The sequence below is a fragment of the Canis aureus genome, chromosome 19 (assembly GCF_053574225.1).
Source record: "Canis aureus isolate CA01 chromosome 19, VMU_Caureus_v.1.0, whole genome shotgun sequence".
In the NCBI taxonomy this organism is placed as follows: domain Eukaryota; kingdom Metazoa; phylum Chordata; class Mammalia; order Carnivora; family Canidae; genus Canis; species Canis aureus.
The window spans coordinates 46,603,935-46,625,282 of NC_135629.1; the positions used below are offsets into that span (position 1 = coordinate 46,603,935).

The following is a 21,348-nucleotide window of genomic DNA, read 5'->3' on the forward strand; positions in this document are numbered from 1 at the left end:
TCTACTTCTACCTCGTGTGGTCAGGGGGGGTGTGCAGCCCCTCCCACCCTCAAGCGTGTCCACAGCCAAAGGCTCCGAGTCTAGTGGGCCCTGCCGAGTGGCTGGGGGGTCCTGGGGGAGCCAGTGTGAGGAAGGGGCACTTTGGAGGGTTATGAAAGAGAAACCAGGGTTCACCAGAAGCAGGAGAGCAGCCTGTGCAAAGGCACAGAGGTGTGGGAAGGCAGAGTTTGGTGTCTGAAGGAGCAGAGGAATAAGGGGCGGTCCCAAAGGCAGGAAAAGTGGGCAAAGGCTGGCTGAGGAGCCCACACTCAGGAGACCTCGGTGGTCCCTGGCTCTGGGACCCCTGCCTGAGCCACGGATTATGCTGACAGGAGACGAACCCAGTCTCTCGGGGAACCAGGGCAAGAGGCAAGGGCAGCAGTGACACCTGTTCCCACTGTCCTGTGGCCTTTGAAGCTAATAATTAGCAACACCACATGCCTGCCTAGCATCAGACCAAGCCCTGGGGCTGGAGATTCCAAGGCATCTGAGCGCCTCTGGGGACTCAGCCCACCAGAGCACCACCCAGGTCAGCTTGCATCTGTGACTGAAAGGACTCAACACAGGTATAAAAGCCACCCAGAGCTAGGAGGAAAAGCTCCTTGGCCCCAGGGCACACCTAGGTGGTGAACCCTAGAACCTTCCACCTGGGAGGCAATGGGTGGCCCATTCCAGAGCAGTCTGGCTCAGTCAGGGCCCTCCACAGTGATAATCTGGGGTGGGTTCCCCCTAAGGCCTGGTATTCCTTCCAGCTCCATAGCCCAACCATTCATCTCCCCAAAAAGCCACAGCACTCAGTTCCCAGACATGGCCCCCACTTGAGACTGGTGCAGAGGGAGAAACAGAGCTCCCCCTAGCCCCAGGCCCAGTGTTCGAAGCCTCAAACCTTCTGCCTAGAGCCTGAACGCCCCCTAGGTCTCCAAGCTCAGGCCCAACTCAGCCTAGCTGACAGCCCACGAGTGGCTGTGGAACTCCGCTGACCGACACAGCCCCTGGGCTGGGTGTTCCTTGCAGCTCCGTGCACCTCATCTCTGAATCAGGCGCACTTGAGGCCAGGCCACCTGGGCTGTCTCCACAGTGGCTGGTGGGCATGCCACCCTGACCCAAGGCATCCAGGGCGTGGGTTGACCACAGTTATGTCCTTGGCGACATGGACCATCTCTCAGGGGTGTCCTGGTCCTTTGGGACACCTTGTCAGGTGAGGCATGGGGGTGGGTCCAGACAGGTCTTGGCTCTGAGCGAGGTGGCCATGGCAGGCCCATGAGAGAATCCAGTGGGTCCCAGGGCCCTGGCACGTGGGGGCCCCTCTTGGCTCCTCTTGGTGATGACGAGTCGACTCTCAGTGGCTCCGTCCTCTGGGGCTGAGGCACACGGAGCAAAGACGCGAGGTCGAGTAGGAAAGATCCTTTTATTGGGGTGGACACGGAGCACGCACTAGTCCATGATAAAATGACTTAAGAGAAAGATCCGGAAATGCCGACTTCTCCCCCTGGCACACATTCAGAGCAAAGCCTGGGCACAGAATAGGTCCCAGCCAAGTCTTTAAGGCCCGGACTGGAGAGCAGGAGCAGGGAGAAAGGCTCCCACCCATGCTGCTGGGCCACAGCAGGGCCCTGGCTCTAGACCCTTGCAGACAAGCTCTGGTTTTTCCGGAGGAGAATTGGAGGGGGGTGGGGGAGTAAAAGGGGGTTCTGGGTAGTGGGGTTTGTGAATAACAATGTTTTTTAAAAAGCATCTACCAACATCACACTACTGGGTCTGACGTCCCCTTTAACCATCGCTTGGTACATTTTACAGCATAAATAAAAACTCAAGGAAAATAAATACATCGGCTCCTATGAGGTTGGAAGTGGTATGGTCAGGTGTGGTGGGCCGGTAGGGGCAGGGCAGGGGGCGCTTACACAAGGCGGGCGGGCGAGGAGCAGACAAGACAGGAGGCGCCTGTGGGGGAGTGAGAGTCTTAAGTGTCCTCATGCATGTCCGGGCTATCGGTCCGTGCGACCTTGCGGGGGGGTGCAGAGCTCTCACCCTCAAGGTCCACTTGCTCCTGGTCTCTCTTCTTTGCGGCATTCTGAGAGGCACGGGAAAGGAGAGGGGGTGTTAAGTCTTCACTGGGGTGAGCTCCTGAAATCCTGTGTCTGGGCCTGGAGCAGGGCAGTCAATCCAGGGTCCCTCCTGCCCGCCAGACCTCCCTGCACAGCCACAGTCTGAGGGGCCGCCAGCCTGGGACTGCCAGGCACTTCCTGGGCACTGTGAGAAGTCACCACCGCTGGCAATGACCCACACCCCATCCAAAACACCTAGGGAAGCAAGCCGCCCAGCCAGGACGGGCAGAAAGAACTCAGGAGCCACCCAGGGGAGACGTGCATTGCTGCAGAATAGGAAAGCGGGCCTGGGTGGGGAACTCTCCTTTCCAAGGTGGGAAGTAAGGTCTGTGGGGTAGGAGGACTGGGTGGGCTAAGTAGCTTCAGATTTTCTGAGCAGTCACTTCGTCATGCGGTCCCCCTCCAGCCTGGCCCAGGGCAGGTCTCTGTCTCACGTTCAATGTTAGGCAAAAGAATCCCCAAACCGACTATGATGCAGAACAACACATTAACATCTTCATTCAAGAAAAAGAAAAATTGGGGGCTCCTGGGTAGCTAAGTCGGTTAAGTGTCTGCTTTCGGCTCAGGTCATGATCTGAAGATCCTGGGATAGAGCCCCACATCGGGGCTCAGCAGGGAGCCTGCTTCTCCCTCTCCCTCTGCCCCTCCCCCTCCACTGGTGCTCTGTCTCTCACATGCTCTCTCAAATAAATAAAATCTTTTTTATTTATTTATTTATTTATTTATTTATTTATTTATTTATTTAACTTTTTTATTTATTTATGATAGTCACACAGAGAGAGAGAGAGAGGCAGAGACATAGGCAGAGGGAGAAGCAGGCTCCATGCACCGGGAGCCTGACGTGGGATTTGATCCCGGGTCTACCAGGATCGCGCCCTGGGCCAAAGGCAGGCGCCAAACCGCTGCGCCGCCCAGGGATCCCTAAAATCTTTTTTAAAAAAAGTCCTGTGTCAGAAAGGAAGCCTCAGGGGAGTGGGGGTGCAGCTTCTCACTGCAACTATGCCTGCTTGTATCCCCTAAAGTTTTAACCATGTGTACGTTTCAGCACTGAACAGTGACTCTAGGTAATAATGCGGTCTATCTGCTGCCAGGGCTGCTCTGGCAGGCTGTGGGGAGCCAGGCCTCCGTGGTACCCAGACCTTGGCACCCCCTGACAAGCCCCTGCCTGTCCCTGAGCACCAGAACCCTACAGCCTCCATGCAGCCATCCACTCCTCTGAAATGCTCTTCCCTCCCCTGGCTGGCCTGGCAAACTCTGATTCAGCTACCAGTCACCTGGTCCTCCAGCCACCTGTGTCCTTCCCCCACTTAAACCCCCGCTGCTGGCCATTACCGTCCCCATGAGCTCTAGCACCTGACCCCATGTGCCTTACCTTTTTGTCCCATTGCTGATGTAGGTAGCGCAAAAGGATGTTTGTCTTTTCTGTCACAATGACTGAGGAGAAAAGGCAGAGAAAGTTGCAGGCAGAGGCTGCAGGTGACCCAGCCCCCACCCTGGCCTGCACTGCTCCTACCAGGACAGGTGCTCACCCCTCCCAGGTCTCCTGCCCACCTCTGCTCTGGGTGGCCTTGCTGGGACCCCAAGTCTGCATCCCACAAACACAGGTTTTTGGGAAGCCTAGTGTTTTTGCTCCCAAATACATAGCTACTACCAGGGAACCGAGCCGGCTACTCCACCTGGGTCCCTGCTTTCTAGGGAGAGATCGAACCTTCTGCCACAAGTGGGATGCCACCCCTGGGTAGGGAAATGAGCCCCAGCACATAGGTCCAGGCAGACCAGGAACACAGATCTGTACAGCCGGGCCCCAGGGACCACAGAACCCACCATGCAGGGTTCAGGTAGATTCTTCTTCGCAATTAAATAAAACACAACCACAATAACCTTAATTAAGCTTCTCCTGCGCTGCAGGCTCTGGGCCTTTCTCTGCAGGTCCCTCTACCTGGTCGCCTCTACTTCCCTGAGCTGCCTGCCCCAGTCTGGGTGGGATCCCTCCCACAGTACCCATCTCGGGGTCTGTGATGTGGTGCTGGTAGGGGACACCCAAACTTATGGGAGAGGAAGGGGAAAGGGCTGGTGAGCAGCAGATAAGGGCTAATGAGGGCCCTCTCGGGGGCTGGACGTGGATCCCAGCATGTGGAGATTAGGACGGTCCCAGAGAAAGCCAGGCTTCCCACTACTCCCCGGAGCTGGGAGCTGAGTGGCATCCCATAGGTCACCACCTGTGCTGCCCTGCGGCTCCTCCCCTCAGCAGCCAGGATGAGACAGACAGGCCACTTACTCTGTTCAGATGGGTACTCCCGGGTGGGCAGGTAGACTGAAGGACGCCGGTTCTGCAGGAGAGTTGAGGAGACATGGGTTAGGAGAGCAAGCAGGCTGACTGGGGCCCCTTCACCCTTCAACTGGGCACCCACCCTCCAATGAAGATAGAACAATGTGCAAAGAAGTTGGGCGGCACCTAGCTTAACGACCAGTCTCTGCTCCCCGCGAGACCCCAATGGGCTGTGCCCATCACCCCTTTCCCTCTGGCAGCTCCCCAACCGCTTCCAGTGCCCGGAGCACGCACTCACCGAAGCTTTGCACACAGAGTCAGCATGAAATCGACTAAAATTGCTTTTGTTGTAGACAGGCAGTCCTTTCAAAAAATCTGCCTAGAAGACAGGGAAGATGGTAAGTGAGACCAGGCACAGTTCAGGTCACCCCTGGAGTACTCATGAGACTGGGCTTCTGGGTGACTTCCAGTTTCCATCTTAGTGTTCTTCTGTTAAGTTTTCCAGAATGCTACCCTTAAGCTGGCTACCTGATGTGCATGCTGTGGTGACCAGAAAAAAGTTAGGGGGCCCTGGGAGAATTGAGCATTCTCTTTTGGGGTCCTTCCAACAGCCCTGTAACCAGGCGAGAGGCGGGAAAACTGAGGCTCAGAGAGGACAGACCATTTGTTCAAAGTCAGGAACAAGCAGCAGGGTGGGAAGCTGGACCTGGACCCAGCCTCTATGCCTGCTGAATATTAAACTCCTGGTTTCAGGCGGCCCGGGTGGCTCAGCGGTTTAGCACCGCCTTCAGCTAAAGTGTGATCCTGGAGACCCAGTATCAAGTCCCACGTCGGGCTCCCTGCATGGAGCCTGCTTCTCCCTCTGCCTGCGTCTCTGCCTCTCTCTGTGTCTCTCATTAATAAATAAAATCTAAAATAAATTAAATTAAATTAAAATAAAATAAAATAAAATAAAATAAAATAAAATATAAAATAAAATAAAATAAAACAAAATAAAATAAAATAAAATAAAATAACATAAAACTCCTGGTTTCTTTTCCATTTATCCACCTTGGCCTGGATCTGGAATGGGAAAAACTCATCTATCCTTAAAAACCCTGTGAGCCAGAGTGATGAATTAACAGGGAGCAGGGCCTTGGGTAAAGGGGAGAGAGTGGCCAGTACACAGGCTGCGGCTCTACAGTAACCGTAGTCCAGGGTCAACTGAACTCCCAAGTCGTAAGAAAACTCAGAAATCCAAGTCTTAATGTGCCGTCACCAGGTTGTTCAAGTTGGCTGGGCTTTTTATAAAATGCTGTGTAGACCAAAGCAAACAGGTCTGTGAACAGGGGTCAGCTCAGGGGCTGCTCCTGGGGCACATGACCCAGAGGCCACTCCATGAAGGGGAGCGTGCCCTGTCCACGTGCGGAGCCTGGCCTCTCACGGGGAAGGCCAGATTCTGCAGATCCACAAGGCTGCCGGGAGCCAGCAACTGACTTTATTCACAGCCCTGACTCGTCAAAAGTCCTTTTGCACTGATACTCCGGCATGAGCTGGGCAAAAAAGGGTGAGGATTCTGGAGGGGAAAGGCTCCGACTCTGCATAGGATGGGACTCTCAGCCATAAGATAGGGGCAATAAGGTCCATGAGGGATCCCTGGGTGGTGCAGCGGTTTAGCGCCTGCCTTTGGCCCAGGGCGCGATCCTGGAGACCCGGGATCGAATCCCACGTCGGGCTCCCAGTGCATGGAGCCTGCTTCTCCCTCTGCCTGTGTCTCTGCCTCTCTCTCTCTCTCTCTCTCTCTGTGTGACTCATAAATAAATAAAAATTTAAAAAAAATAATAAAAAATCTAAAAAAAAATAATAATAATAAGGTCAAATAGAGCTATGTCCACCTCAAGAGACTGAGGCACTAGAGCATGAGGATGCTCAGAGAGGAATGATGGCTGAGAGCCTGGGATAGGGAGTGACTTCTCAGCAGAACAGGAGGGCAACGCTGTCATCAGGCCTGGAGTGGGGCAGCTAGGGAGGGGTTCCCCAAATGGCCCGCCAAGGGCTGAAGTCACCGCATAATAAAGATGAGGAAATTGAGGCCTTAGAAGGGTCACATGGTACTTGTCTGAGGTCACTCGGCCCCAACAAGAAAACAAGGAAGTAGACGGACCCAAGTTCACCCAACCTCAAGAAGCCAAGCTCTTTGTGTTACATGCCATGCCAGTGCCTCAGTTTCCCTGCCTGAAAACCAAGGGCCCAGAGCCCCTGCAGGCTACATTAACCCTGCTCTGGGAGACCCATCCCCATACCTGAGCCCAAGCTAGGCAACCTCAGGGAAGCAGCTGTTCAGATGATCCCTCCCACCAGCCTCTAGGGCAAGCAGAAGCAGGTGTCCTCACCTCTGCAGGGCCCAGCCCTCGAAGAAGACCTACAGACCTACCACTCTGGAGCCAGCTCAAAGCCCCTCTAACTTGCCTCCTCCATCCCAGGACCCTTGCCCCAACTCCACCCCAGACTATGGGGCCAGCTTCATCCAGCCCGCAAGGTTTTCCTCAGGCTCCAACTACGTGTCAGGCCTGGCACCAGCCACAACAGAGTGGCTCTTGGCCCTGGGAAGCATCTAGTACACAAGGACACAGGTGCTCATTAAAGAGCCGTGCAGTGACTACAGAGTGGCTATGAAGACAGGGTGCCGTGAGGTGATGTGTGAGACCCAGGACAGCACTGGGGAAAGATGTGGCTGATTTGGAGGGTCAGGAAGGGCTGCCCAGAGGCAGTGATGCAGGCACTGAGCCCTGAATGGTGAAGAGAGGCCCCCGTCCCTGTCAACGCCCTCCACAGGTCTGGCTCGACTTGGCCTATGCTGTCCTCCTGCCACAAACCCCCTATCTCTGCTGGTGCTGTGCCTTCCTCCCAGAATGCCCCTCCTCTCCCCATGTGGGAAACACCCACCAGCCGCTCCATCCAGCTCAAAATCCCCCTCTGCCTCTTTCCTCTCTCCACACCTTGGGGACCTCTGCCAGAGCCAAGATCACACCCCAGCGAGGTCATCTGTTGACACATCCACCTCCCTTGCTGGACTGACTCCTCCCTGAGGGCAGGGCAGGGCTGTCTCAATGCTGGACCCCTGGCAGGGCTCACATGGAGTGAGAGGTATGGAAGCCCCAAGCCCACACTCAATCCTGGCCGGGCCCCTCACTGGCTGTATGACCTGGGGGAAGTGGCCTCCCAGCCTGGAAAGAGCTTCTCAGAGAGCTCCCTGGAAGGCCAGCTGTTACATCAATGTGTTTGTGCTGAATAAATGAATGAAGACAGTATGACTAGTACTTCCTGTCAGCTAAGCAGGAAAACAAGGCCTTGGACACAGGGAAGGAATCCTCACTCAAGCCAGACAAATCCTAGCCACAGCTAGGCCTAGAAGCTGTCCACAGCCTCAGCAAACACTCACTGAACATGTGTGTGCCATCCCTGGGGCAGACAGCCCATAAGCGATCCAATCAAAGGGAGATGAAAAGAAAAGGTGTGTCAAGAGAGGAGACACAAAGGGCCTCCTGAAGTCAGGAGGGGATCCTCCGAGAAGGTGATGTTCACAGGAAGAACATTCCAGGCAGAAGAAGCAGCAGGTGCAAAGGGCCTGCGGTGGAAGGGACTTAGCAGTGTGAGGACATGAAAACAAGGCCCGTATGGCTAAAGCTTGGAGAGGGAGGAGTGAAGAGTAGAGATGAGGTCACAAAGGTAGACAGGGGTCTTGGGGACTGAGGGGGAAGCTGGGGTTTCATCTGGGTTACAAGAAGCCCTTAGAGTATCTTATATGCTAGAAAGTTGTATAATGAGATTTATATTTTAAATTACAAGCTCCCTCTCGTTCCAGGTGAATTACAGACTGCCAACAGGGCAGGATGGAAGTAAGGAGATCAGGAGGTGGCTGGGAGAGGCATCCAAGCAGAAGGTGGCAGTGCCTGGAGCAGGGCACACAACTGTGGATGAATTCACAATGCATTCCAGAGACAAAGCCATTAGAATTTCTTATAGACTGGACATGGGGGATGAAGTTGCAGCAACGAATCAAGGACAACACCCAGGTCTGGGGACCCACATGCTCAGAACCCACTTTCCTATCTCCTTCTTTTGCCTATCCCCCACCACATCCCATGAGCTCTGGGTTGTGGGCTGGGACTCTGGGTCCAGCGCCAATGGCGTTTTGACCTGCCCTGACAAAAGCTTGCATCACCCGTCAGTCCTGGGGATGCCAAGTAGTGGGGGATGGGGGGGGCCTTGGGCACAAGTCTGATGTCCCACACTTTACAGGTTGGGGGACAGAACCCCAAAGAATCATTAGAGACAAACCCCAGGATGAGTAAATGGCCCAAACGGCTGGCATTATTCCCACTTCAAGATAGGAAGCCAGATGGGAGAAGATGCCCCAGGCCCCAAGTCACCCAGCTCATCTGTTGAGCGTTCACTGTCCTAAGCCCTTTATGACATCAGTTCTCTGAATTGTCACAACCCTATGAGGTCTGGACTGCTGCTACCTCCATTTAACAGGGAAGAGGGCTGGGGACCCGAGAGATGAAGTTACTCCGTCCTCGGGGCAGGTCAGGGCCGGGAATGCTGGGGGTGGGATCAGGGCTCTGGGGGACCTGGGCAGTCTGTGATGTCGCACTTCCTCTGGCGACAAAGCCCCACATGTCACAATGTCAAGCCCCCTCCCCCGCCCCAACGCCCAGACCCGGCTCCCAAACCCTCCTGAACTGGAGAGACCCAGGCCGGGTAAGCCAAGGACTAGGCCTGAAACGGGGGTCTCGGGGGACCCCGTCCCCACCCCCACCGATTTCCGGGGTACCAGCGACCCGGAAATGAATGGATTGTCAGGGCCTGGAAGCCTAGATGGGGTCAGGGGTCGGAGAGAGGAGCCGGGGCGGGGTCAGCAGGAAGCTCACAGCAGGGTCCCAAGGTTGAAGGTTATAGGGCAGAGCGAGGGGCGGGGCGGGGCCTGAGGGGGCCGGGCAGGGAGGTGAGGGGCTTCAGGGATTACTAGAGGTGGGTGGGCCCGCGGCGCCATTTTGTCGAAGGGAGGGGAAGTACGGGCCCGGCAGCCTCTCTCACCATCTTCTGTTTCCTCCGTCGCTGCCTCAGCCACCGCCTCAGCCGCCGCAGCCGCCACCACAGCCGCCTTCTTAGCCGCCGCCGCACAGTAACTTCCAGCCACGGCACAGCGCACACTGATGGCGCCGCCGCCCCCCCTCATTGGCCTGCCTTCTAGCCCCGCCTCCAAAGTAGCGGCCTCTGCGCACTCCCATTGGCCAGATCCCGTAAGTCACGCGTCCATTGGCTACCCCACCTCCTCCCTTTGTGGTCAAGTTCGGTTGAGGAAGCAAAACCCCGCCCGGGAATTGGAAGCGAAGGCAGCAAATTCCGGAAGTGGGCGGAGGCCCTGTCCCCGAGGCCTCTTGGGACTTGTAGTCCACAACTCCGGGAGTTCCGCAGGTCTCTTCTTTTTCTAGTGTTTACTTCACTTTTTAATATGGTGTGTCATGCAATTTGCACAGCAGCCCCGGAAGAGAGGGACCTACCGCAACACTCCCAGCATCCTCCGCAGAATCCAAACTCTAGGTTTCGGCATATCTAAACTGCTCCGTACTTGCTTCCTCTTTGAATTGACAGCTCAGATTCTCTTGTTCATATGCCCCTGTAGCTCCCCAGCCACCCAAGGACCCAGTCTCATTCCTTTGGCCCCGAATTTTGGGACCCTCCGGGGGGTATCCTTTTATCCTGACCCCTGGATCTAATCCTTTCTCCCTTTGGGCCCTCCCAGGTCCTGCTAACCGCTTCCAGGAAGCCCTCTGTAACTACGTTCTTCCAAATCCAAGCCAAGCAAAACTTCCTCTGGGCTCCCATGGCCCTCACAATTCTCCTCTCAGCCCTGACTACTTTGTCTCCAAACTGCCTTTAAGTTTGAAGGCAGCAAGGTTAGACAAGGACCCAGCACCCAGTACATAGGAAGCACTCAAAAGTTCTAAGTGGAAGCTACTGAGTATTATTATTCCAACAATGCGGCCAAGGGGAAATAAGCACCTCATTTCATAGGAGCCAAATGAGCCTCAGAGGGCCAAGGCCTTGCTCAAAGTCACACAACCCATCCCCAAGGAGCAGGGGGATTCACACCCCAACTCCCCACAAGACCCCCCAGACCCGTTAAAAGTAATGACGTAAATAAGAAAAAATGGAAATTTCAACATTTATTAGGCAATGATATTAAGGAATTCTTAACCACTTTTTTTAGGTGTGTAAAGTTTTGTGATTATGTCTTTAAGAGCCCTTTTCTTGGAGAGATGCATTCTGAAATACTTAAGAAATAACCCAATGTCTGAGATCTGCTCTCAAATAACACAGGAGGGCGCAGGTGGGTTGTGGGTAACTGGTGGTGAGAGCCGTGAACAGAATCCACGGGGTTCACTGGTGACCACTACTGTATGTCCGGAATTCTTCCTAATTCAGTATCGTAGAAAGAGACTCGGCAAGGTCTGAGCTCCTGCTTCTACTTTCGGCACAACCCTAGACTTCCCCCCAGTTCGAGGAGCGCTCATGTCTGAGTTGTCCCAGCTCCCCACAAAAACAAGAGCAGGAGCGGTTCCAGGAAGGGGAAATGCTCCAATGGGGCGGGGCCGTGGGGGGCGGGGTAGGGTCCCGCCGGCAGCTTCGCGCTCCTCAGTGGCTCAGCGACTTGCGGCCTTTGAGCATGCGGCGAAGGATGACCTGGACGCCGGCTGGCGTGCTCAGGCGCCGGATCCAGCCGTGTTTGTGCTTGCGTTTGATGTTGCTCGGCTGATACTCGTTGCCACGCGCCTTACCCCGGTTCTGCTGTGTGGCGAGGAGTCCCCAAGCGTGGGGAAGCCCGGGCCTGGCCCGGGTCTGGAGCCACCTGCGGGGACGGGGGCAGGGCGGAGAGACGGCGAGAAAGGTCAGAGGGGGCGCTGCGTCCCTAACCCTAACCTCTTGGAGCCTCGGCGCCCCCGCCCGTGCCGGGACGGAGCAAAGGCGCGAGGCGTTGGCAAGTCGTGTTGTCGGTCAACAGCAGACACCAGCCCCCGACACCGCCCTTGTTCCCGGATTTGGGGAAGGGTCCCCGTGGGGACTCACCCGACGCGACCCAACTGGCGACCTACGGATCCCATCAGGAGAGCCATGTCCGGCCGCCGGGCGCGACGTCCTCGCGCCAGCTACTCCAAAGTGAATAGGCTCCGAAGCTGCGTTAACGAAAACCCCTGGGAAATGTAGTTTGTCCTACGCGGAGCCCGCGTGGCCGCCGGGTCCTCCAGGAGTGGTCGTTCTGCGCCTGCGTCCCATCGGCGGGAGCGTCCTTCTCCGCAAGGGCGTGTAGGTCCTCACGCCGGCCAGCAGGTGGCAGGCGAACGACACCCTTTAGGCATGCGCGTGCGTAGAAGATGTTGTGTCCCGAGGTCCGCTGGGAACTGTGGTTCCTTCTCCTGCCGACCGGCAGAGGGTGCCCGGAGGTGACCGTGGCGCAGCTGGTGGCAGCCTCAGGAAACGGCTGGTCGAGCCTCCTTCCCCCAGCAGGCGGCAGGCAGATGGCACACAGCTGGCTGGCAGCTCTTCTCTGGGCCCAGCCAAGTCTCTGCTCCTTGGCGGGGAGCCCAGGAGACCTAAGTCGGGGTTGCCTGGATGTCCTTGGGGTGGTCCCTGCTTCTCTCGGGGATTCGGTTTCTCAATCTAAACCTCATGTGTTGCAAGCTTGCCCTTGGTGGTACCTCCACTCGAGCTCTAGAAAAATTTTTCTAATACTCAGAGCCCCTTCCCCCCTCTCACCGCCTCTACAGCTCCTCGTTGCCCCAGGGAAGATATTCAGCTCCTCTGGCAAGCATATGAAGCCCTCTATACACACACACACTAAATTTCAGCCACACCCTCCTATGCCTGATTCTTTATTCATCTTTTAAAATCCTCAGATTTTTTTTCCTCTCCCCAAGCCCCATCTCTCCCTATGACCCAACCCTACGATTCTCCCCAGACTCCCCCAAAAGTCTAGGAGGCCCTCAGGGGGGCCAGGCTTGTGGCTGAGTCTCTGCAGGGGCCCCAGAATCTCCCAACTTGGAGGGCGGGGGGTGGGGGGGTGGTTTCTGCATGAATCAACTGTAGTCTTCCTGGAGCACCCTGAGTGGGCAAGAGTGGGAGGTGGGACCTAATCCAGCTCTGGCAGCAAATTCCAGGAGTTGGGAGTGGGCAAGGAACGGTTAACCCCTTGTCCTCTGAAGCCCATCCTACCTGCACCATCACTTAGCAAACCCAGTACAGCATTATACCACTAAACCAGTACGGGAACGCCGATGATGTATTGAGCACTTATTGCGCTGGGTGTTTTTACCTGCATAGCAAATTCACGAAGGGATCAATTTCACAGAGAAATAAGTGGAGTCTCGGAGAAGGGGTTTGGCCAAGGTCACTATCAGCGAAGGGCAGAAGCTGGATTTGAACCTTGGGATCTCTGACTCCGGCTGACACCACAGAGTCACCGGTTAGATTGGCCGATCTGGGAAACTCCAGTTCCCTAATTACTCATAGCTTCAAGTCGTCTGTTTAAAGGTTTAACGAGTAACGACTTCCAGGACTTGATACCACAGAGCCGTGGTTTTAAGTTCCGCCTCTGCCCCGCAGCCCCCCAACCCCGCCCCCGCCCCGACCTTGCCTTGTGACCTTGTGGTCTTTATGAGCCTCAGTTTCCCCACCCGAAATTGGAAAGATCTGGGAGTCTCTAGAACGGAAAGGTCAGCACCGACAGGATTATGGGGTCCCGGTTTGGAGGGCACAAAGCAGGTCGGAGGCAGGGGCTAGACGAGGGGGATCCCATTCGCAGTAAGGGGCTCCGGCTGCTCTCCCCCCAGGGCTCCGCAGACCCGTCCGGGACCCCTTCTGGGCCCTGGGCCAGGCCCAATCCCTCCCTCCACCTCGGTAAGCCTCTGAAGGGGGTGGGGCCGTTGTCCCCTGAGCCCGCCTCCATCCCGGAGCTCCCGCCTAGGATTTGCAGTCTAACTAGGCCAGGACACTTCACGGCTTTGATTGGTCTAGACGCCCATCCGTCGGCATACGACCCCTCCCCCCGGGGAGACACTTAAAGGGCCGGCTCTCTCGGCGGCCGCGGGATGCCCCCGCGCTGACCGCCTTGGGCCCGAGCCTGCCCGCGTAGACGCGGCTGGTTCGACCCCGTGCCACCATGTAAAACGGCGCCGCAGGCGGACGCTGGCTTCCCCGCCCGGGACCCCTCCGCCCTGCCCCGGGCTACGGGGCCCTCGATGAGGTGAGCGGGGAGTGGGCTCCGGCGGGGGGCATCGAGGTCCCTGGGGCTTCCACTTGGGAAGGGGGTGTGCACAAAGCCAGGGCTCCGGCTCTTAGGAAGCCGCGGAGCCCCAGTGGCTGCGACCCCGCCGCAAGGCTTCCTAGCACCGGAGAGGCAGGGATCTGGCTCTGGGGAGGGGACCTGGCGTGGCGCATCTGCGTCCCCCTCCGCAATCCGGGGCTGGGATTCCACTGGAGTGGGGGGCGCGACCTGCCTCCCCTGTATCACCGAGTACGGGCCTGGCCGTGCCTTCGGCGTGTCTCATCCCCGCGGCGCCCAGGATGGGGACGGGGGAGGGGTCGGTCCCATCTCCAGGCCCTAGACAATGGGGGTGCGCTGCACGGGTATCCCCCTTGAGTTATGTAACTGCCTGTGGTTGCCATGGACACGGGGGGGGTGGCCCAGGGAGCAGGATAGAGGCCTGGAGGGGCCCCCAAGGGGGGCTTTACCTTCTCCATCCTCATCTCCACCTTTGGGGATTGTGTGTCAGACCCCCGGAAGTCAGGGTACCGACATGGGTACAGATAGTCTGGGCTTCCGCTTGTCCCTCTGTGTTATTGATCCAGTCTGGGTCTTGCGGAGCTGGACAAGGCCTTCTGGAACTCAGTCCCTAACCCCCTTGCCCAGGGCCTCACCTTTCAGGAGCCAGGTTCCCAGACCTGGGATGGGGGCTCATTGGAATCTACACCTTCCCAGATGCCTTCAGAGGCAGTCAGAATGTGCCCATTTGGTGAAAGTAAGTTAATGAGAATGTGCATGAATGGATGGATGGATGAATGAATACGTGGGTTACAAAAGCCATCGCTGCTATAACCTGGAACTGGAGGGGGTCCTCATATGCCACAATGTCTCCTCCTCCAAGAAGCAGTGCTTGACTATACCACCTTCCCCATGGACACCTCTTGGGGTCAGCCATAGCCAGGTCCTTCTCTCTAGGATAAGCTAGGAGGGTGGCCGACCAGCATGCAGGCACTGGCTAGACAAAATACCTCCGTGCTTGGCTGGCTCTGGCCCTCCAAAAACTTGGAGCCCAGAAGGCGCCCCCCTGGTGCAGCTCACCTGACCCAGGAGCAGGTTTTGGGTGCTGTGGGGATGGAGGGCTCCTCATTTATTAGATGGCCCCTGAGATGGCTGTGGCACTACTTGCAGGACACACCATGCTGACTGGGGTGACCGACGGGATCTTCTGCTGCCTGCTAGGCACACCACCCAACGCTGTGGGGCCGCTGGAGAGCGTCGAGTCCAGTGATGGCTACACCTTTGTGGAGGTCAAGCCTGGCCGTGTGCTGCGGGTGAAGCATGCTGGGCCTGCTCCGTCGCCTAATCCACCACCACTTCCAGATGCTGCCCATGGGGACCGGTCTGGCCTGGTCCGCTGCCAGCGCCGAATTACCGTGTACCGCAACGGGCGGTTACTGGTGGAGAACCTGGGCCGGGCACCTCGAGCTGACCTCCTGCATGGGCAGAATGGCTCTGGCGAGCCACCGGCCGCCCTAGAGGTGGAGCTGGCCGACCCAGCGGGCAGCGATGGCCGCTCAGGCTCAGGCAGTGCTGGAAGTGGCAGTGGTGGCCGGCGGCGGCGAGCCCGGCGCCCCAAGCGCACCATCCACATTGACTGTGAGAAGCGCATCACGAGCTGCAAAGGTGCCCAGGCCGACGTGGTGCTCTTTTTCATCCACGGCGTTGGCGGCTCCCTGGCCATCTGGAAGGAGCAGCTGGACTTCTTTGTGCGCCTGGGCTATGAGGTGGTGGCACCCGATCTGGCCGGTCACGGGGCCAGCTCGGCACCCCAGGTGGCCGCAGCCTACACCTTCTATGCACTGGCAGAGGACATGCGTGCCATCTTCAAGCGTTATGCCAAGAAGCGAAACGTGCTCATTGGGCATTCCTACGGGTAAGCCAATGCTGGGGTGGGGGTGAGGGTGAGGGGTGGCAGGTGGCAGGGACTGGACACCCACTTGCCATCACTGATTTCTCTCTTTAAACACTCTCATTAACATCTGTAACAAGATAGGGATTCCCGCCACCTCTGCTATTGTTTCATACCATTTTAAAGCAGTGTTTCTCAGCCCCGACACTACTGAAATTTTGGGTTAGGTCATTCCTCTCTGTGAGGGGCTTTCCTGTGCACTCTAGGATGTTGAGCAGCATCCCTAGCCTCTACCCACCGGTTGCTGCTGGCACAATGACCTAGTGATGGTCACAATAATCAAAAGTATCCTCAAAAAAAAAAGAGAGAGAGAGAGAAAAGTATCTTCAGATACTGCTCCAGGTTCCCTGGAGAGAGAGAGAGAGAGAGAGAGAGAGAGAGAGAGAGAGAAGTATCTTCAGATATTGCTCTAGGTTCCCTGGCAGTCAGAATCATACCTGGCTGAGAACCACTGTCTTTTAAGTTCAAAAATCACTTGTTCTGGAGATACCAATGCCTCCAAGGAAGGGCTAATTAGAATCCCGTAAAGTCTTTTTACAAGGGCACTGGTTGCTCTAATTCACTCCCCCTTAAAGGGGTGATAGATAATACCATTTAGCATTTAGGTGAGTGCCCACTGCTTTTAAGACTCTGTGCCTGGGTGCCTGACCATTGCCAACTGGTACCATTCTCTCTCTTACCCAGGAAGAAAGGCAGGATCTGATCAGTCAGCTACTTTTTTTTTTTATGCTTTATTTTTAAATATTTTTTAAATGTTTATTTATTCATGAGAGACACAGAGAGAGAGAGGCAGAGACATAGGCAGAGGGAGAAGCAGGCTCCCTGCAGGAAGCCTGATGTGGGACTCAATTCTAGGACTCCAGGATCATGCCCTGGGCCAAAAACAGACACTCAACCACTGAGCCAAATCAGGTGTCCCTGAGCCAGCTACTTTGAGAACCACTGTTTTAGCAGTGTAGCCCATGCAATTAGACAAGAGAAAGAAATGTTACATATGTTTCTGAAAGGAAGCCAGGCTGGGTACTAACATAGCTCCTCTTTGTTCATATGAGAACACCCCCAAAAGTAGATGCTTATGCTAAATGTTTCCTTCAAATTTTTTTTTTGTTTTTGTTTCCTTCAATTAAATGAGCACCTATCTGTGGTAGTTCCTGTGACCCCATAACAATGGTATGAGGACAGCCCAGTTACCATTTCACAGATGTGGAGACGGAAGTTCAGGGAGGTTAAGCAATCTGTCCAAGGGCACCTAGGGAGTCACTGGTACAGTTAAGTCCACCTGACTCCTGCTTGTATCCTGTCCCTCTTTACAGCCAGGGTTGGCAAATTTTTTCTTTTTTACAAATGCATTTTTTTAAAATTCTATTTATTTATTTAATTTTTACTTATTTATGATAGTCACACAGAGAGAGGCAGAGACATAGGCAGAGGGAGAAGCAGGTTCCATGCACCGGGAGCCCGACGTGGGATTCGATCCCGGGTCTCCAGGATCGTGCCCTGGGCCAAAGGCAGGCACCAAACAGCTGCGCCACCCAGGGATCCCAAAAGATTCTATTTATTTATTCATGAGAGACACAAAGAGGGAGAGAGAGAGAGAGGCAGAGACACAGGCAGAGGGAGAAGCAGGCCCATGTAGGGAGCCTGATGTGGGACTTGATTCCCGGGTCTTCAGGATCACGCCCTGGGCTGAAGGCAGGCGCTAAGCTGCTGAGCCACCCAGGCTGCCTGGCAAATTTTTTCTTAATGGGCCAGGTAGTAAATATTTGAGGTTTCTAGGACATATGGTCGTCTCTGTTGGAGCTTCACAACTCTACTGTCATAGCAAAAAAGCAGCCATAATTGTAAACAAATGGGTGTGGCTGTCTTCCAATAAAACTTTATTTACTAAATAATTTACAAATTTACAAAATGATAAACTTAGTTTAGGTAAACCAAATGGCTAGCAGCACCGGCCGTTTGCCAAATGAACCCGGCTTTAGAGGGACTGAGGAGCTGGACCCTGGGGGCTCTTCAGTCTGTACCTTTCTGCCCTGCATAAGGCAGGCTGGTGTGCCATGCCCAGAGGCCAGAGACAGAGAGAGGATCCTTATGGGCAAGGGAAGCGTAGGAAATAAGGACGTTCTCTGAGAAACCAGAGTCACAGTGTGATTGGATTGCTTTCTTAACAATGACAATAAGTGGGCAGCCCCAGTGGCGCAGCGGTTTGGCGCCGCCTGCAGCCTGGGGTGTGATCCTGGAGACCCGGGATCGGGTCCCACATCGGGCTCCCTGCATGGAGCCTGCTTCTCCCTCTGTCTGTGTCTCTGCCTCTCTCTCTCTCTCTCTGTCTATGAATAAATAAATAAAATCTTAAAAAAAAAAACAATGACAATAAGTAATTCTTACCCCTTTGGGGGTCATAGCAGCTTTGAGGATCTGATGAAAGTTCTGGATTTGGATCTTCTCTCCAAAAAGAAGGAAAAAAAATCACTCTCAACATATACAGTCTTATATTTGGGGGCACTCAAGATGCTCCACCCATCCCTCACTCCCATCTGGTGCCTGTTCTGGCTCCAGGGGAAGGATATTGGCTCTCAAGGACCTGTCTCTGGGTGAGGGGAGGGCATTAACTCCCTCACTGCCTGTATCCTGCTGACCACCACCCTTCAACCCTCCCGTCACCCACTACCCACCGGCAGTGTCTCCTTCTGCACGTTCCTGGCACATGAGTACCCAGACCTGGTGCACAAGGTAATCATGATCAACGGCGGGGGCCCCACGGCATTGGAGCCCAGCTTCTGTTCCATCTTCAACATGCCCACATGTGTCCTGCACTGCCTATCACCTTGCCTGGCTTGGAGCTTTCTCAAGTGAGTCACCCCAGCCCTGGCATCTCCCTGAGTTGGGTGGGAGGGGAGGCTGTATTGCTGCTGGGATGGGCATTGGGGGCACCCCTGGTGGCCAAGCTGGCACGAGGGCTCCAGGAGTGCCTCCCCACCACCAGGGCTGGCTTCGCCCGCCAAGGAGCCAAAGAGAAGCAGCTGCTGAAGGAAGGCAATGCGTTCAACGTGTCATCCTTCGTTCTGCGAGCCATGATGAGTGGCCAGTACTGGCCTGAAGGTGACGAGGTCTACCATGCTGAGCTCACTGTGCCCGTCCTGCTCGTTCATGGCATGCACGACAAGTTTGTGCCCGTGGAGGAAGACCAGCGCATGGCCGAGGTAGGGCCTTGGCACCACACCCCCCAAGGATGTGGGGTGCTGCTCCACCTGCTCATGCACCCCTGAAGGATTTTGCTGGTGCTCCAGCCCCAGGGAAAGGAAAGCTTAGATTGAGAGTGGCATCCAGAATGTGGGGCTGCCCTGAACGGGTATTAGGATTCTGTGTCCCCATGGTATATCAAAGGTGCTCTTCACAGCTGGGATTTGTGTAAGTGACCAGGGACACTACATAATTCTGGGAGAGGGTGGGTCAGAGGATCTTTAGATCAGAGACTACCAAGTCTTGGGATCCGCAGCACTTGGAATAGCTCTGGACCAGCAGTTCTTAACCAGCAGGGATTCTAACCCCCAGGGGACATTGGAAATATCTGCAGACTTTTTTGGTTTTCACGAATGGGGAGGAGGGACTTCTGGTATATAGTGGGTGGATGCCAGGGATGCCGTTCAACATCCTTTAATGAACAGAATGGCTCCACGGCAAAGGATGTTCCCACTCCAAGTGTCAGCAATGCCAAGGTCGAGAACCCTGGCATGAGAGACCTTGTCTTCCTCTCTCAGTGGTTCTCACCCAGCGGTGAATTTGCTCCCTAGGGATATCCAGCAAGGTCTGAAGACATTTTAAGTTATCACACTGTGTAGTGGGGGGGGCATGGGACACTGCTACTGGCATCTAGTGGGTCAAGGCCAGGGGTGCTGCTCAACATCCCACAGTACAACGGGCAATGCACCCCCTGCCCCCCCTCCCCCAATGATGATCCTGCCCTATATGTCAATAGGTTGAGAAATCCTGCTCTGGATATATTGTAGTCACGTCATAAATGTTGAATGAATATTGAGTTGAGCTCCACTGGGGCAACAGGCTGTCCTCCAGCTCCCCCTTGGGTGGAAGTAGAGGGATGAAGGGTAGACCACAGGAGGGACTTCCTAAGGCTGCAGGTCTGGTGTGGATGGGCTTGGGTATCCCAGGGCAGCCTGGCCCCCCACAGCACCATTCTGCCTTTGCCACCCTAAACCTGTGCCTTCCCATCCGCCCTCCCCGCTCCCCTCCAGATCCTGCTCCTGGCCTTCCTGAAGCTCATTGATGAAGGCAGCCACATGGTGATGCTGGAGTGTCCGGAGACGGTCAACACGCTGCTCCACGAATTCCTGCTCTGGGAGCCCGAGCCCTCGCCCAAGGCCCTGCCCGAGCCCCTGCCCGCGCCCCTGGAAGAGAAGAAGTAGCCGCTGGGCCGGCCGGGCATCGCTTGGTGAGCCGAGGAGCAGCAGGAGGAAGCCAGGAGCCGCCCCACGGCCGCAGCGCGGACCACCCGGGCGGGCTGTTCGCTCCGGTGGGCGGAGTCAGGCCAGGGGGACGCCCCCAGGCCAGCTGGGTAGGGCATGGCATTCTCGGGAGCCCAGTGGATCCACACCGCTCTCCGCTTCCATCCTGCCGGACCCATCGGTGTGTTGGGGCCGGGGCCGGAACCCCCGTGGAGGATGACCTTGTACAGAAGCCCCTGCCTCTCAACGCCACGCCGAGGCAGGCCCCCCCACCCCGCTCTGTCTTCCGTGTCAGCCGTGCTTGATCCTGGGACCCTAGCGGCCCCGCCTCATTGCCCGAGCCCCTCCCCACCCCCCAGTTCTTGGCGCTGGGAGCTATTGTTGCCCAAGGGGGGGAGGGATAGGGGGGCTGGCGCCACCGAACCTGCACATCTCAACTTGTAACTCAATAAAAAGAAGTGACAATCTGAGTCTCCGCACCTGTGCTGGGTGACCGCAGGGCGGGGCCGTCGTGAGCCCGTTTCCCCACCTGCAGCCCGGGCTGATGCGGGCGCCACCCCCTCAGGGCTGACTCGCCAAGTGAGGGCGTTGGCCGGCCAGGCTCGCTTCCGAGTTCTCGCTCCCTCCCTCAGAACACAGGGGCTGCTTGGGCAGGATTCCCGGAGCAGAGGCAGATGGTGAGCTCCTGTCCCTGGAAGGCAGGAAGCCGTCCAACTGAGGTTCATACAGCGGTTAAGATGAGGATCAGTAGATGTTGCATGGGTTGGAGAGGCTATAATTGAGTGCCACCTGTATACGAAGCCCTGTGCCTGGCACCATCGGGTCATTGAATCCCTTCTATCCCATGCCACTCAGCAAGTTGGTACCTCTTACTATCCCATTTTATCTTTCAACTTGGTTGAAGATCGATTTTGTCATGAAGACTGGTGGGTGGTGGTGGTTGTTGTTTTTGGCTCTTTTTTTTAAGCCAACAAATCAGTCTTTTCATGTTCTGCAGAAGGATTTTCTGCCCTGCAGCCATGCTCCTTCTCCTGTATATTTTTTAAGGTATGTATCTCGAGGTACACCTGTGGCTGTGTGAACAGTGGGAAGGGAGCATACTCTCTTTAGTTACTGCATCTTTGGTCGTTTCCCCACTGGTTTGTAAGCCCACCTTTAGTTTAGACTTGAGTTCTCTGGGGGCGCTGTTTTCCACTAGCAAATTCCAGAGACTTTTTTTA

The 21,348-nt window shown here is 55.7% G+C and overlaps 3 protein-coding genes across 11 annotated transcripts; 1 reads left to right on the forward strand and 2 right to left on the reverse strand.

Annotated features, from left to right (window-relative positions):
- Positions 1-1,428: 1,428 nt before the first annotated feature.
- On the reverse strand, positions 1,429-9,649 carry DDA1 (DET1 and DDB1 associated 1). Of its 5 annotated transcripts, none has more exons than XM_077859476.1 (5): positions 9,493-9,649; positions 4,712-4,788; positions 4,423-4,474; positions 3,517-3,578; positions 1,429-2,110 (listed from the first exon to the last, which is right to left on the reverse strand). In XM_077859476.1, exons 1-5 carry the CDS (start codon positions 9,632-9,634, stop codon positions 2,000-2,002), a joined length of 444 nt encoding a protein of 147 aa, XP_077715602.1. In that variant the 5' UTR covers positions 9,635-9,649; the 3' UTR covers positions 1,429-1,999. The 5 variants fall into 5 exon arrangements, with proteins under 5 accessions (XP_077715602.1, XP_077715606.1, XP_077715605.1 ...); XM_077859480.1 differs by having other exon boundaries at positions 4,712-4,792; positions 9,493-9,624; XM_077859479.1 differs by lacking the exon at positions 9,493-9,649 and adding an exon at positions 8,919-9,044 and having other exon boundaries at positions 4,712-4,792.
- Positions 8,965-20,598, forward strand: ABHD8 (abhydrolase domain containing 8). Of its 5 annotated transcripts, none has more exons than XM_077859473.1 (6): positions 8,965-8,981; positions 9,523-9,698; positions 14,888-15,632; positions 18,347-18,517; positions 18,652-18,868; positions 19,919-20,598. In XM_077859473.1, the coding sequence occupies exons 3-6, from the start codon at positions 14,896-14,898 to the stop codon at positions 20,087-20,089; spliced, it is 1,296 nt and encodes a 431-aa protein (XP_077715599.1). In that variant the 5' UTR covers positions 8,965-8,981; positions 9,523-9,698; positions 14,888-14,895; the 3' UTR covers positions 20,090-20,598. The 5 variants fall into 5 exon arrangements, with proteins under 5 accessions (XP_077715599.1, XP_077715600.1, XP_077715601.1 ...); XM_077859474.1 differs by lacking the exon at positions 8,965-8,981 and adding an exon at positions 9,141-9,156; XM_077859471.1 differs by lacking the exons at positions 8,965-8,981; positions 9,523-9,698 and adding exons at positions 13,481-13,699; positions 14,366-14,474.
- On the reverse strand, positions 10,613-12,182 carry MRPL34 (mitochondrial ribosomal protein L34). The gene is made up of 2 exons (XM_077859482.1): positions 11,527-12,182; positions 10,613-11,308 (listed from the first exon to the last, which is right to left on the reverse strand). Exons 1-2 carry the CDS (start codon positions 11,571-11,573, stop codon positions 11,095-11,097), a joined length of 261 nt encoding a protein of 86 aa, XP_077715608.1. The 5' UTR covers positions 11,574-12,182; the 3' UTR covers positions 10,613-11,094.
- Positions 20,599-21,348: the final 750 nt, after the last annotated feature.